The 16,703-nt window shown below is 34.2% G+C and overlaps 1 protein-coding gene, 1 long non-coding RNA gene and 1 pseudogene across 4 annotated transcripts; 2 read left to right on the top strand and 1 right to left on the bottom strand.

The window, feature by feature from the left end:
• Positions 1-16,703, top strand: part of LOC112202902 — a 41,433-nt pseudogene that overhangs the window by 20,028 nt on the left and 4,702 nt on the right.
• Positions 4,003-15,656, bottom strand: LOC112186398. 2 transcript variants are annotated; one of them, XM_024324812.2, is made up of 9 exons: positions 15,375-15,656; positions 14,383-14,458; positions 10,463-10,525; positions 10,053-10,157; positions 9,000-9,265; positions 8,680-8,907; positions 8,480-8,578; positions 8,303-8,398; positions 4,003-4,624 (listed from the first exon to the last, which is right to left on the bottom strand). In XM_024324812.2, the coding sequence occupies exons 5-9, from the start codon at positions 9,189-9,191 to the stop codon at positions 4,205-4,207; spliced, it is 1,035 nt and encodes a 344-aa protein (XP_024180580.1). In that variant the 5' UTR covers positions 9,192-9,265; positions 10,053-10,157; positions 10,463-10,525; positions 14,383-14,458; positions 15,375-15,656; the 3' UTR covers positions 4,003-4,204. The 2 variants fall into 2 exon arrangements, with proteins under 2 accessions (XP_024180580.1, XP_040372592.1); XM_040516658.1 differs by having other exon boundaries at positions 10,053-10,145.
• LOC121052219 lies at positions 6,153-7,620 on the top strand. 2 transcript variants are annotated; one of them, XR_005808512.1, is made up of 3 exons: positions 6,153-6,165; positions 6,866-7,012; positions 7,540-7,620. It is a non-coding gene; the product is annotated as an uncharacterized LOC121052219 (long non-coding RNA). The 2 variants fall into 2 exon arrangements; XR_005808513.1 differs by lacking the exon at positions 6,153-6,165 and adding an exon at positions 6,298-6,322.

The raw sequence follows: 16,703 nt of genomic DNA, 5'->3' as shown, positions 1-16,703 counted from the left end.
TTATAATGCTCACACAATGGTTTATAAAAAGAATATGTTGTTTGAGTTCTCCTCAGTTGTCCAAGTTTCAGTCATACAACACAATGCAGAATAATATGTTGTCTGACTGTAAAAGGATTCAAAATTAAGGCTTCTCGTACAACAGTTACTAGATGTTAGCCAATTCGATTACAATATTCACACCACAATTAAAACAATATAGCTGTTGTGTGAACTATCAACCAACAACAGAAAATAACAAAATTCTGTTGTGTGAGATTCATAACACACAACAGAAATAAAAATATCTCTGTTATCTGAATCAATTAACAGACAACAGATAATTTCATTGTAGTTGTCTGTTACTTATCTCAGACAACAAAGACCAAATTATATCTGTTGTGTGTTATGAATCTTAGACAACAAATAAACAATATAGCTGTTGTGTGTTATGAATCTCAGACAACAGCTAAATTTCATTTTCTGTTGTCTGAATGGCCATGTCAATGCCGAGGCATCCCCGTGCATGCAATGCCAGGCACATGCCTGCGCAGAATTCGCACAACAGAAATAATTATCTGTTGAGGAAATGAATATTGCATAACGGTGAAATCACCGTTGTGTGATTTTTCAATCACACAACACTCGTTTAGACCACAGTGAGGCTGGTCATCACACAACACAAAATGTCTGTCGTCTGATTAACTTATTGTAGTAGTGAATGTGAAGTGATTTTAGCTAAAAGTTACATAACATACCCAGAGGTTTAAAATGAAGTAGTTTATGTGGACTAGGCAGGAAACAAAATGAACTTCACTTGACGAAATCCTTCGTTCTATTGAACAATAAACCACTTAGCATTTGTCTGTTTGAAATGTATAGATAAATCCTTACAAACTTATTAGACATGGACATAGGCTGATAGGCACATTCTCTCTTATGTTTCAAACTCCTCTCAGTTTTTACTATTTTTATTTTTGTAAGTCTTTTAAGTTTGCAGCTTCTTTATGTTCCTTCTTGTGCTCTACTCTATTTGTGTAGCTAATAATCTTTAAGTCAAACTATGTTACTCAACAGGGTATGATCTGCGTGTTTCTGTTTCTCGCTTAATTTTACACTTCTGCAGGTTTGAGAAACAAGATGGGGTTGTATTGATGGCTACTACTAGAAATTTCAAGCAAATTCATGATGCCTTAAAGAGGCCTGGTCGCATGGATGAAGTATTTCAACTTCAAAGGCCAACTCAAGAAGAAAGGGAGAAGATACTACACATAGCTGCAAAAGAAACAATGGATAATGAGCTCATTGATTTTGTAGACTGGAGAAAGGTAAAATGCTGAATCAGTTCTTAGCCTTTTAGTTTACGCACTAAAGCTGTTATTGAGGTTCATGAGAATTTTGAATGGATTGGTAATTTAGTAGTGTGCACATGTGTGAGGATGGTTGCTGCAGGTGTCAGTTTTCTTATTGCATTGTGGTTGTTATATATGTCCTCTGAGAGTTATGTCAATGTTCACATCATTACCTAAATAGTCTTAAATTAATCATCTAATCTCTTTTGGTGACTTGTGGCTTCTAGGACTTGATTACTCGTACCAGTCCTTCTATCTATATTAATTTCTGATACTTTTATCTATGACCAATCTAGAACCTTTATTATATGTTATTTATATATCCTTGATATCTTTTGTTATAATCTTTTCTTCACATGACAACATTCTATACATTCAGGTTGCTGAAAAGACTGCTCTTTTAAGGCCTATAGAATTAAAGCTGGTACCTGCATCGTTGGAAGTTAGTGCCTTTAGGAGCAAGTTTCTCGATACGGATGAGCTTATGAGGTACAGTAGTCGGTACCTAAAATGAGCCTAAACCTAAAATGAGACTCTTTGAAGGTCTTTTATTGATTCTATTCTCCCTCTGTTCACTAAATTTTAGTCTTCCCATATTTTTCTTCCAAAATTTTACTTGGATTATCTATACACGACCTCATTTATGTACCCGAAATAGTTTCACTCAAAAATGAAACTTTGATATGAGAATCAATAATTTTGATTAAGATCTTACAGTTTTGCTGTTCTCTAAGGTTGAATTGCTCCCAAAAGGGTTGGAACCCTGGTTTCAATTATTTCCAGTAAGCTTGGAAATCCGGTTTTGTTTCACAGAGGGTATGATTTTCTTGAGCAATATCAGTTGCTCTGTATTTATTTTTCTCCAGTTCAATATTGCATGTAAAGTATCGTTATAAATAGCATTATGGTCTCAGAGTTTACTGCATGATTATTTTTTTTTATCGTAAATAGGATTATAGTCTGACAGTTACACATTTTGTAGAAAGAAGTTACTGTGTGTTTGTATTATTGTTGTGCCTCTTTGGTATTAGTGTAGAAAGAAGTTACTGTGTGTTTGTATTATTGTTGTGCCTTTTTGGTATTAGTATATGTTCTTGATTTGTTTTACAAATTGGTTTCCAAGTAAAGTTTAGCTGATTTCTTTTTATTTATCATATGCACACAGTAGTATCATGCTCTATTTTTACCTGTGTTTCCTAGGTTAATTCAGTCAATGGTTTCAGTGATACATGAGTTGTGATAAAAGCTGTGTAAAATGGATTTCAACGAAAAAACTATTCACTTACTATATAACTATATTTTATTCTGCAGCTGTATTACCTTAAGCTTAACACAGAGTGGCAGTGGTGTGGTTTCTTTGCTGTTGGTTTTCTTGCAATTAAATCAGGTGAATAGACTATTTGTTATCTAAGTTTAAGAAAATGAAATTCATTACTTTCTTTGATTTGCAATGTGAATAAACAAGTCCAGTTTGATAGATGCTTAATAGATGCCAACAAATGAGTTATATTGTATCTACTCATTCATCACTGTTTCCCCTTCTTTTTTTATGCATCTTTCTCTATTAAAAATTTCATTAATTATTTTTTATGTACTGCGAACTTGAAGACTGTCTGTACTCAACAAGTTGGGGAGACATTTGTGCACTAAGGTAAATATAATCAGTAACTATTTCAATGCACTCAGTTTATTAACATGATGACCATGTTAACTGAAATAATTTTAGCATGATAAATTTGCATATTAACAGAAATATTGAGAGCGAAGTAGAGATCCATAGCAAGATTTGGATAAGGTTTGGGAGGGATCTTTCAGCAAAAGAAGAGGTGTGGCTTACTATTGATTTTTATGGATGTTGTATGCTTAGTTGTTTGAATATATATATACATATATATATATATATATATATATATCCAAGAATTTTACAATCAGTCTTAGTCAATTGTTTTGCTCCTACAACAGTTCCTATTATAAGATTGTGCTTAGTCGCTTTGCTCTCTGTTTCTGAATTGCATACCAATTTGATCTGACTGTGTAATTGAAAAATGTGAATGCTTTCGTTCGTATAATCTGTCGTTTAAGGTAATGGTTTGGTTTTTATTAGCTTGAATTTTGGGTGATAAAAGGAGGGTACTGAATTCGCGCTTTTTATGCACTACAAGGGAAAACATGAAATGTGACGAATGGAATTCCTCACAAAATGTCCAAATTCCTCGCTTAAACTAATGAGCGAGGAAACTCGTGCGTCGCAAATTTTCCTCGCTTAAACCCCCTCACGGATTACTATATGCGAGGATTTTCGATTTCCTCACAAATTATTATTTGTGAGGAATATGTGTTCCTCGCAATTATTAATTTGCGAAGAACAAAGATTCCTCGCAGATTAATAATTGCGAGGAATAAAGATTCCTCGCAGATTAATAATTGCGAGGAACAAAGATTCCTCGCAGATTAATAATCCCAAGGAATGATGATTCCTCACAGATTAATAGTTGCAAGGAATGAAGATTCCTCACAGATTTATAATTGTGAGGGACAAATATTCCCCGTAAATTAATCAATGTGAGGAACACATTTTCCTCATAGATTAGACATTGCAAGGAATGTGTATTCGTCATAGTTAAAATTATGCTTGTTCATTGTAGAGACAAAGGGAAAATGGAAATGACTTATAAAACCCACAAAATTATATTAAATTTAGGCTAGTCACCAACATATATATTACTGTTTAGTAATTGCAATTCCAAAAGGATTCAAAATATATAAAACCTAGGATCGATTGTTCAGGACTAAGTAGTTCCTTAACTACATATGAGAAAGATAATTCCTAAATATTTCATGAAACCCAAGACATTCTAACCCTCCATACCAAGCTAGTCATTAGAGAAGTCATGATCAATTCCTTCAATACCATCAGTTTCTTGAGCAGAGCTATCATCAGCATCACAATTAATGTCATCACTCCCATTCAATTTGCTAAATATTGCTCTCAACATAGATTTCAACTTTGCATTCTCAGATTCCAAGCAACTTACAGTGGATGTAAGCTTTTGTAGATTACCTTTCATCTCATTCCACTCAGAATTTATTGGCATTGAAGAAGAAGAAGACGAGATATCCAAGCGAGGGAAAGCACCTAAACCTTGAACCTTGCCACCTTTTCTCCCACACTCCTCAACCATAATTGCAATCTCGTCATTCAAAGCCACTTCTATTGATTCAATAGGAGTACCTTCTGGTGCCTCTTCAATGAGCTTTGCCTTGATATCTTCCCTCTTCTGCTTCATTTTCTCCTGCAACAAAAAGAATATAATGATATGATTACACACACACACCCACCCACCCTAAATATTAACAAATTCAGACTAGATATAATGCACTCACTACTAAAAAAAACCTCAATTGCTTCGAAAATTTGCGACGGAAAAATATTCCGTCGCGAAAAGTCAGCTTTTGCGACGGCATATACTACGGTATATTTTCCGTCGTAAATTTACAAATTTTTGCTACGGTTTCAATTTTACCGTCGCAAAATCTTACATCAATTGCGACAGTATGTCCAATCCGTCGCAGCAAACACGCTAAATGAGGAAGAATAAGCCAAGAAACTGCCGGATAAAAGAAAAGGAAAAAGAAAAAAAAGAGGGCCTGCTTCATTCTCTTCCTCAAACCCTATCTCTTCGTCCCCATTCCTCACCCAGATCCCTAGATACTTCGATTTCTAGTAGCCTAAACGTTGGAATCCATATCATTCTTTTCTTCCCAAGGTCAAATTTCTCGATCGATTGGGTTCTTAATTCTTTGGATCGTATTGTAGTCAGTTAGGCTGTTGTTTTAGGAGATGTATTCCAAAAGATGAGCAGACAGTGAGATTGGATTTTGTTGATGGTCGTCTCCTCCTCAAAGAAGCTGAACGAGTTGATGGAGAGGGATGTTGGTTTCAGGACCCCCCTGGCGTTCTCGATCTGGATAAGGTGAAGGCTGTAATTCATCCCTCTCAGCTTTTGATGTGGCCTCCGAGTCCCCGACGCATGCGTAAGCCATTCTCAAAATTCAAAGGTGAGAGCCTAATTCCCCTAACACCAAAACCCCAATTCGAATTGGGCACTGAGGATCCAAACCTCAATTTCAATTCTACAAGGTAACCATATCGATTCCTCATAGTTTTTCCACATCAATACACGAATTAGGATTTCCAAGATTACCTTACTTATATGTAATTTGTTAAATTTTTTAAATTTCGTGTTCATAGCTACTCTGCTAGTCTTTTTGGGGCGTGAAATTGAAGATTCCAATGTGTTTCGCTTGAAATTTAGGTACCCATTTACTAATTTTTGATTACTTCTGCAATTGGGCAAATAGATGTGTTGATGTTCATATACTGTATCGTGTTTGATAATTTCTATTACAGTCAGTTGTAGATACTGTCTCTTATTAAGGTTCTGGAGACTGTGTTAGTGATTCTTGGTTTTATGATACTCTGGATTCTTGCTTTTATGATATTATGGATTCTTGCTTTTACTTATTCTTGCTGTTACATTTGTTTCTTTTTGTTTATTGTTTGTGTAGAGCTCCAGGGAGAAGCCTTTTCTGTATGAAATTGTGGCAACTTGGCGTAATGGTATGGAAGCCTTTTCATCATCTGTGTTGCTCATCTGAACTCTAGTTTATGTTTGTTATGTATATTTCTTCATGGAATCTAATGCTATGGATATATTAATGATTCACAGGTTTGATTATCTTGTCTGTGACAGCCGAGCTTGTGGGCTGGGATGCAACTTTGAGTTTAAAAGGTTGGATGAACTAAAGTTAAAGTTTAAAAGCTCCCTCCAGAGTGAGTGATCCTTCTTACACATTTGACTTCTTTTTTCTGATCTGACTTTGTAACTTTATTGTTTCCTATCTTCTGGGTCTACATTTGTATCTTGCATTTTGGATTTTGCATTTGTTGAATGGAATTGGATTTTGATGCCTAGATTCAGAATTCATATGTGGGTGTGTAAAGAATCCAACTTGTTTTTTTTGTTGGCTACAAGTCAATGTTGTTGGATCTGAAATATGTAGGTTTATGCCAATATAAAATTTAAAATTTCAGCACTCTTGCAATCATTAGAAATCATATCATAGAGAGCTGTCCATGCCCCCATATGCCCTGCTCTGCTTCTTCTTTTTCAGTGTATTACATTCCTTGATATTCTTCTTGTACACTTCATGTGCAAATGGTTCATTCTTGTGGCCAAGAATGAACCATTTGCAGAAAGTGTTATGCAAATGCACAGTTTTCATGCGATCTTATATTCTATTTGACATGCTGCATTTCAAAATGCACAGTTTTCACAACTCGACAGGGTTATAACTCAAACTATACTACCTGTTTTCTTTTTCTTAGTTATTTTTTTCTTTTGTTTATCCTATCTCTTTGTGCTCAACATTGTTATTAAATTTTTTATGCCTGAATTTGGAAGAACATTCATGTTATTGACCATGGCCATCTTCTTGGTTCAGCATATGACACTTATGTTATCTTCCTTCAGGTCTATCTAACTTGACAAATTTGAGTTTTAGAAGAAATGGTGCAATTACTTCTCATGGAATGAGTGCCTTTGCTAATTTATTTGGCTTGATCAAGTTGGACTTGGAGAGATGCCCAGGGATCCATGGTGGACTTGTTCATCTTCAAGGTACGTCTGCCTCTATGCACTCATCTGAAAACTGAACATTGATTTTGGTTATCTGGAAAAGAAAAATTTATGATATTGAACATGAGGAGAAAACAGTAACAAGGGATTTATATTACAATGCATTGATTTGTCCTGCAGCACAGGTAGACCTGGTCCTATTGTCTATACAATTTAACATCCATATATCAGATGAATGTTTTTGATCAAATGAATGGGTTAATGTATGAGTTGGGTATTCATTTCAGTACACATACGGAATTCACGTATTCATGTGTGACCCAATAATGAAATACTTGGGGCTGTATGAACAACAGTATAATCACGGTGGAAAAACCAGACTATGAGTTATTTTGAACATGTGTTTATAGTGTCTGGGTATTCACTATAAGTTGTTAAATCATATATCTCAAACCATGCACATTAGGATGCTATCTTGAGCTTTGCATAACACTTTCTGCAAATAGAGGATATGTTTCATTTAATTTCTCTCTTTGGTATTTACTTGTTATCTGCTATTTGTGGGTTAGGTTATTGAGGATATGTCTCTATTTTGCTTGTGGGGCTGTTCAAAAGCACAAGTCATGGATCAATGAATGAAGAAGAAGCTAATAGGATTGTTCCTGGGCAACCCAAGGTCTCCTTCCAACTGTTTTTGGGTGTAACTCTTAATTTCAACAAGAAACTTGGTAGTTTTAGGTATTTTGATGCTTGTAATTTTGCAAAACCTTTGGTTGGTCTTACAATTGTGATTGTTGGTTTGTAATTGAAATTAGTTCATATGCTATTTTAACATTTTCACCTTATAATTTTTGCAGTACAATACTAGCTTTGGTGTGAAATTCACACCAGATTTTTTTTTATAATTAAATATCTTTTTGCGACGGCAAAGTATCCGTCGCAACTAAATTAGTCTTTGCGACGGCAATAGTTTCCGTCGCAAATATTTTTTGCAACGGAAATTTACCGTCGCAAATGGATCTTGTGACGCCACCTATTGCAACGCTGACATTTCCGTCGCAAAAGCTTAATTTGCCGTCGCGAAAAGTATTTGCTACGGCAAAATCACAATTTGCCGTCGCAAACTGCCGTCGCAATTGGAGTTTTTTTTAGTAGTGACTATACCTGATATACATCACTTTCTAAAATACAAATCTAGATATAAGATATTGTACATATAATTCAATCAGCGTGGAACTGTGTATACATGCAAATCACAGACTTGAATCCTAATTCTTCTATTTCAATTTTATAAAACTTAAATTTGAACTAAGATATTGATTGATAACTTACATGTCTCACTCGTTTAGCTTCACTAACCCACTTATGCTCTGCATCCTGATACATGTTTTCATAATTGTTTATAAATGATACAGGCTGACCAGCTTCCTGCACTTGAAAAAACATACAGTTCAATATATAAGAGTTTATTGTAATAGAATGCCACATGAGCGACTATTATTTAATTACCTTTGCTGCTTGCAAAGCATGCTGAATAAATGGCATTGCACCACCCCGATGGGTACTTTCCTGTTTATCTCGGTTTTGAGCATTAGTAGCACAGACCTCCTTTATTAATGAAACAATATAAGCATCAGATTTTCATCATTTTTTCAATAATCGCAGCACAATCCATGAATATATAATGAAGTATAACAGCTAGTACACACCATATATCCCTCATTGCTATAAAGATTATCGCACAACCAATGCCAATGCTCTAGAGGTCTACTATTCCAAAGGTCTGGGTCAGGTAACTTGGCTCGTGCCCGTTCATATGTTCCATTCTCCTTGTAGTGATTATGCAATCTCCATTTAAACTGAGTGTATGCTGTAGCCATTATTCCATCAACATATGCAAGAACTTTTGGATGATGGAGATCAACCTCAAAAAGGGTCTAAATCAAATAAATGAAGCGTTAACAATGCATTATAATCATTCAAAACTGAAACCAATAAACAAACAAACCTTCTACAGTTTGAAGCTTACCTCCAACTTCTCCCTCAATTTCCTCTTAGTATCAGGCTTTATCTTAGACCACCCTCCATAACATACTGGAGCATAACCTCGAATAGTAATTCCAATTTCAGAAGTGAACTTTTTACTAACTGTCTTATCACTAGGAACCCAATGATCTGGATCCCAAACCACAATCAATTTATTCCCTCCATTTGCTGACATCAAATCAAGGGTTCCTTTTCCAATTGACTTTCCACGCTTCCGTTTTGTGCACAAAAGTGTAGAATCAGAATCCCCTACAAATAACTTGCATGTTACTATTTTAAAATATGCATAGTTTCATACAAACTCATCTTGAATTTGAAGCTGGTATATTCATGAGAGTTGTAGCATACATCCTAAAGACTACTTCAGCATTGGAATCACCTAAAAACTATTTTTCTAGATTAAGTAATGAATTTTTAAAATCAGGGTGATGCTGCAGCAATTTTTTGTAAAACCTACTGCAATGTACCTTAGTATGTTTTTATTTGTTTTATTAGTCTGATATTAGAAGTCAATTCTTCATGAAATTTGTAATATTCATCTTAAAGGTAATTTCAGACTTGAAATCACCTAAAAATGATTTTTCTAGATTAAGTTTTGAATTTTTAAAGTCACTGTTATGCTGCAATTTCTGTAAAACTTGCTGCACTGTACATCAATATGTTTTTATTTGTTTTACTGGTCTGATATTTCATTGTGGTGTCTTCTTGAAAGTTGCAGTATACATCTTAAATATTATTTCAGATTTTGAATCACCTAAAAATGATTTTTCAATATTAAGTTATGAATTTTTGAAGTCAAAGTCCTGCTGCAGCAATTTCTGTAAAACCGGTTGCACTGTCTTTATGTTTTTATTTGTTTCACCCTATTTCTTTGTTGAAAGATAGCTAGAGCTTCCAGAAACATAAATGAGACATAATAATGTTTCAAACAAAATAAATTACACTATTTTTGAAATTCATATGAAATAGTTATGCCAATGCGAAATTCTTAAGTCTAGAAGAAAACTTTATGTTTTAAAAAAAAAGGGTAATGTACCTCCATTATGAGTTGCTGATTGCTGGGGTGCTATCTCTTGATATGGTGGTGAAGCTCGAGATTGAGAAGCATCAGATGGCTCAGGAGTTATTGCTGCTCCATTAACTATGATCAAATTAGTCCGTCATTTACATTAAACCAAATAGATTATGGTATGCATCGCATTCATCTTCCAGAAGTAAATGTATTGAATTATCAACTTTTTTTTTATAGTCTATATATACTTTTATAATCCAGAAACAATATTATCTAAGTTTTCAGATTCATATATGTTACAAGCAAAGCATGATCCGTTTTCTTAAGTAAACTATAAAACACCTGTACATATGTTTCTAAATGAAGATGTAAATAAAAACAAGTTGCCCTATCATAGTAGTTCATATTTAATTATTAAGTGTTGAATAACTTACCTTAAAAAAACACGCAAACTCAACCAGTTCTTTGGATGGAAGTTGTTAAATGTCTTCAATTTCCTGGGAAAAAATGATGATATAGTTGGTCAGAGAAATAAGTGTTACTAAATGATGGTAATTAAATTGGAAAGAAAACTTATACACCTGTCAATACATTAATCTAAAGAATGATGACATAATGAAGATACATGAATATCTAGTTTGCAGATAATACAAAAGCTCGATTATTACTTCCTAGCAATCTCGTTCTCATCAATCTTTTTAACTCAACTAGAGCTAGATAGAATACACACACACACATATATATATGTGTCATACATGGAGCTAATTGTGTTAGATCTACGGACCCTCTTTTGGTTGTTAGTCAAGGCAATCAGAAGTTTAATATAGAGGTGTTATGCTCTTAAAAAAGCACTCAGTCAAATGTGCCTCTTAAAAGCATGCACTTTTAGATGATCTTCAAAATATTACTACATCAACAAGAAATGCACAATTTCTCAATTACACTGAAGTATCTCTAAAGGACAAAAACTAAAGAGTAGTGACATTATCATTTTTATAAATTCACCAAAAATTCACTTTAAATCCAATTGACTTGAAATCAGTCTTGAAACAACCATTTGAAATGTCAAAGCCAATATACATAAAAATCAGAGACTCATTGATTCAAATGGGAGTTCAAATCTCAACAGAAAATCAGAAGATACGTTCAAAATTCTAGAACTTTCTCGATTACAGACCAAACTTGGAAAAAACACCCAAAACTCACTTTACAATGGAATAAGATGAAACTTTCCAGATCCTTTGTTAACTAAAAAAACAGAAACATAGCAAAATTTTAGAACATTCGGACACCAGTAAGTTGGTTAAAATAAATTCCGAAGAGGGCGGTGCTGCAGTTTCTGCAGAATTTCAGTAAAACTCTTCTCTCTTCTAGATGGAGTTTAGAGTTCAAATTTGTTTTAGTTTTGGACAAAACTTTCTTGGAACAAATCTTGGGGTGTCTATTTTTAAGTAACAAAGCTCAGATGAAGTCATTATTGGAAGATATTTGAAAATAACAACCAAACTTTATGCTGAAATAAAAGTATAGTTTTGGAAAGCCAACATGACCTATTTTGTAACACATTCTATCCACATTGCAAGAACCTACTCTTCTACACCACAAACTGAACTACCAGACGTGAAGTACCAAATGGGAGTTCAAATCTCAACAGAAAATCAGAAGATACGTTAAAAATTCTAGAACTTTCTCAATTACAGACCAAACTTGGAAAAAACACCCAAAACTCACTTTACAATGGAATAAGATGAAACTTTCCAGATCCTTTGTTAACTAACAAAACAGAAACATAGCAAAATTTTAGAACATTCGGACACCAGTAAGTTGGTTAAAATAAATTCCGAAGAGGGCGGTGCTGCAGTTTCTGCAGAATTTCAGTAAAACTCTTCTCTCTTCTAGATGGAGTTTAGAGTTCAAATTTGTTTTAGTTTTGGACAAAACTTTCTTGGAACAAATCTTGGGGTGTCTATTTTTAAGTAACAAAGCTCAGATGAAGTCATTATTGGAAGATATTTGAAAATAACAACCAAACTTTATGCTGAAATAAAAGTATAGTTTTGGAAAGCCAACATGACCTATTTTGTAACACATTCTATCCACATTGCAAGAACCTACTCTTCTACACCACAAACTGAACTACCAGACGTGAAGTACCAAATGGGAGTTCAAATCTCAACAGAAAATCAGAAGATACGTTAAAAATTCTAGAACTTTCTCAATTACAGACCAAACTTGGAAAAAACACCCAAAACTCACTTTACAATGGAATAAGATGAAACTTTCCAGATCCTTTGTTAACTAACAAAACAGAAACATAGCAAAATTTTAGAACATTCGGACACCAGTAAGTTGGTTAAAATAAATTCCGAAGAGGGCGGTGCTGCAGTTTCTGCAGAATTTCAGTAAAACTCTTCTCTCTTCTAGATGGAGTTTAGAGTTCAAATTTGTTTTAGTTTTGGACAAAACTTTCTTGGAACAAATCTTGGGGTGTCTATTTTTAAGTAACAAAGCTCAGATGAAGTCATTATTGGAAGATATTTGAAAATAACAACCAAAGTTTATGCTGAAATAAAAGTATAGTTTTGGAAAGCCAACATGACCTATTTTGTAACACATTCTATCCACATTGCAAGAACCTACTCTTCTACACCACAAACTGAACTACCAGACGTGAAGTACCAAATGGGAGTTCAAATCTCAACAGAAAATCAGAAGATACGTTAAAAATTCTAGAACTTTCTCAATTACAGACCAAACTTGGAAAAAACACCCAAAACTCACTTTACAATGGAATAAGATGAAACTTTCCAGATCCTTTGTTAACTAACAAAACAGAAACATAGCAAAATTTTAGAACATTCGGACACCAGTAAGTTGGTTAAAATAAATTCCGAAGAGGGCGGTGCTGCAGTTTCTGCAGAATTTCAGTAAAACTCTTCTCTCTTCTAGATGGAGTTTAGAGTTCAAATTTGTTTTAGTTTTGGACAAAACTTTCTTGGAACAAATCTTGGGGTGTCTATTTTTAAGTAACAAAGCTCAGATGAAGTCATTATTGGAAGATATTTGAAAATAACAACCAAAGTTTATGCTGAAATAAAAGTATAGTTTTGGAAAGCCAACATGACCTATTTTGTAACACATTCTATCCACATTGCAAGAACCTACTCTTCTACACCACAAACTGAACTACCAGACGTGAAGTACCAAATGGGAGTTCAAATCTCAACAGAAAATCAGAAGATACGTTAAAAATTCTAGAACTTTCTCAATTACAGACCAAACTTGGAAAAAACACCCAAAACTCACTTTACAATGGAATAAGATGAAACTTTCCAGATCCTTTGTTAACTAACAAAACAGAAACATAGCAAAATTTTAGAACATTCGGACACCAGTAAGTTGGTTAAAATAAATTCCGAAGAGGGCGGTGCTGCAGTTTCTGCAGAATTTCAGTAAAACTCTTCTCTCTTCTAGATGGAGTTTAGAGTTCAAATTTGTTTTAGTTTTGGACAAAACTTTCTTGGAACAAATCTTGGGGTGTCTATTTTTAAGTAACAAAGCTCAGATGAAGTCATTATTGGAAGATATTTGAAAATAACAACCAAAGTTTATGCTGAAATAAAAGTATAGTTTTGGAAAGCCAACATGACCTATTTTGTAACACATTCTATCCACATTGCAAGAACCTACTCTTCTACACCACAAACTGAACTACCAGACGTGAAGTACCAAATGGGAGTTCAAATCTCAACAGAAAATCAGAAGATACGTTAAAAATTCTAGAACTTTCTCAATTACAGACCAAACTTGGAAAAAACACCCAAAACTCACTTTACAATGGAATAAGATGAAACTTTCCAGATCCTTTGTTAACTAACAAAACAGAAACATATCAAAATTTTAGAACATTCGGACACCAGTAAGTTGGTTAAAATAAATTCCGAAGAGGACAGTGCTGCAGTTTCTGCAGAATTTCAGTAAAACTGTTCTCTCTTCTAGATGGAGTTTAGAGTTCAAATTTGTTTTAGTTTTGGACAAAACTTTCTTGGAACAAATCTTGGGGTGTCTATTTTTAAGTAACAAAGCTCAGATGAAGTCATTATTGGAAGATATTTGAAAATAACAACCAAAGTTTATGCTGAAATAAAAGTATAGTTTTGGAAAGCCAACATGGCCTATTTTGTAACACATTCTATCCACATTGCAAGAACCTAATCTTCTACACCACAAACTGAACTACCAGACGTGAAGTACCAAACTAAAGCACATGAACAAACTAACCAACAAGATTCTCAAACAAAAGTAGCTGATGTCTAGATGTATGAACTTCTCTGTTTTACTCATAATTACTCACCACTGCTATAAGAAATGCTGCTTTAAGATTTCCACAGGCTTCACAGCAAGCTTTACTCAACAAGAAAGGAAACCACCTGTCAAGAAAGAATTAGATACATAAGCCACAATAGAATTAGTACAGCAAATGGCATCCTCGATCAGAAGTTTGCTAGAGTATTATATTATATACACTCTGAAGCAAATGCATTATCCATGCAATCTCACATTTTACTAGAGTATAATGACATGTGGGAAACTTCTCTCTAGCTACTTCCCATTACCTATCTAGCTAATCAATTAATAACCTCATTATCATTCAATCTGAAAGCCTTCTTTCATATTTCTATTCTTGACAATTAACTTATGCTATATTTATTAGGTGCATATTTCACTGGTGGGAAAAGATCACATAAAAGTTCAATGAGTTATAGACAGCAAACAATGGAAGAAATTACAGAAATTGCAGAAATGTAAAGTCAAGAAAAATTTGAAAAAGTACAACAGAGTAAAGTAATTGATGATAAAAAAGGATCTCCAAATGCACAAAAAAGAGAAATCATTAAACAACAGAACAAACAAATTGAACAAACACCAATTCAATATACAACAACGGCAAGCAAAAACAATTTATACCCAAAAGCAACCCAAACACTAAGGCTGAGAGAAAATTAATAAACGCTAACCACTTGCCCCTAACTCATAATTCATATGTATGATATATATTTCATCAATTCAATCAACATGTAGCACTATCCATCTTTGGATTCATAAGTTGGACCTTTTTCAATCAACTATGGTCAATTCAAGACAAATAAAAACCTAAAACCCCCAAATAGTATTGAAAATTAAACCTGAATGAGGAATTATTTTAATCAACAAGCTGAAAAACCAACTAAAACACTCAAAACCCACATTTAAATCATAAAACAAAATCAAACTACAAGAAATAGCTAAACCATAATATAGTTAAAGCAACTGAGATATATGGAAGAGAAAGATTGAACCATATACCTAGGTTGGGTTATATTTGAAAAGATGAAAACGATTGAAATTGGATGATGACGATTGAAGGGGTACAGTGTAGTGGGTCGGTTGTCGCAGATAATCGATGGTGGTCACGGGCAATCGAAGGTGGTCACGGGCAATCAAAGGTGGTCGCTGGTGATAAGAGAATGGGTTCGCGGTGGAGCGATTAGGATGGTGGGAGGTGATCGAAGAGTATAGTATGTAAGAGAGAACTGCTGAGTTCTATCGTGCAATTTGGGGTTTTTTTTTTTTTTAAGTTATATGATATTAGGGGTTTTCAGCGAGGAATGTGAATCTTTCCTTGTAAATTTTTTTTAAATTGGCGCCATCTTATGCCGCCAAAAATTTTGGCATAAAAAACAAAAAGCGCCAAAGATTTTGTGATGAACTTAAAATTATTTGTGAGGAATTTTTGGCGTAAAATTTTGGCGCCAATTCTTGCTACATCATACCCAAGGAACAACAAAATTCCTCACTCAAAATGAGAATTTGCGAGGGATGTTTCCTCACACATTCTTAAACAAGCGACGACTATCTATTCCTCGCGAAATCCAACTTTCTGCGAGGAATTGTTAATCGTCGCAGATATTTTCCTCGCTTATGACATGATTTCTTGTAGTGATGGATTTGGTGTTGGTTTTGAATTGATTGGGATTTTGGGTTACGTTTTATTATGTTTTGTGGTACCTTGGAAAGGTTTGATCTTTTAGGCATTTGTGTTGTTTCTAGAACTAGGTTTGACTTTTGGTTCACAATTGCATTGGTTTCGTTTTGATTGCGCAGAAAGTTCATGACACTCTAGAGATAGCTCTTTGCTTTATTTCAGCAACCTGCTTGATTGAAGCTGTAGATTTAGGCTTATCTTTATCTCAGCAAGGGTTTATATGTACCTAAATGAATCACTTTCTTCACATGCTAGGCATGGTTTGAAATATTGAAATTTTGGTGGTTCTGTGGCAGGTTGAAACTGAATTTCAACAACAATGGGCAGATGGTAAGGTGGAAAAATGGAAAAATGCGATTCACAATGGTGAACATGTTCAGAATTAGCACTGTTATTCATCTCGACTATTTTCGCACAGTGGAAGATAAAAAGCCAAAAGAGGTAATGGTGATATTAGAAGCTTAAAGATAAGTGAATTAATAACTACTTTTAAAAGCTCAAAATCAGTAACATGTTTGAAAGTGATGAGATAATTGATCTTAGCCATAAGAGTTTTGAGCCTCACACTTCAATTCAGCGATTTACATATGCATTTGAACTTTTAATCGACTTTCACATTGATCATTATTTATGACATCCAGCAGCAGCTA

The sequence above is a fragment of the Rosa chinensis genome, chromosome 1 (assembly GCF_002994745.2).
Source record: "Rosa chinensis cultivar Old Blush chromosome 1, RchiOBHm-V2, whole genome shotgun sequence".
Lineage (NCBI taxonomy): Eukaryota > Viridiplantae > Streptophyta > Magnoliopsida > Rosales > Rosaceae > Rosa > Rosa chinensis.
This window is presented reverse-complemented; position numbering and strand designations above follow the sequence as displayed.

Excerpts from the sequence above, each read along its gene's own strand:
- LOC112186398 (XM_024324812.2), bottom strand. The coding sequence starts at position 9,191 with ATGTCAGCAAATGGAGGGAATAAATTGATTGTGGTTTGGGATCCAGAT. Across the intron at positions 8,399-8,479 it reads ATGCTTTGCAAGCAGCAAAG|GAAGCTGGTCAGCCTGTATC; the intron begins GTAATTAAATAA and ends TTTCAAGTGCAG. Across the intron at positions 4,625-8,302 it reads AAGCTAAACGAGTGAGACAT|GAGAAAATGAAGCAGAAGAG; the intron begins GTAAGTTATCAA and ends TTTTTGTTGCAG.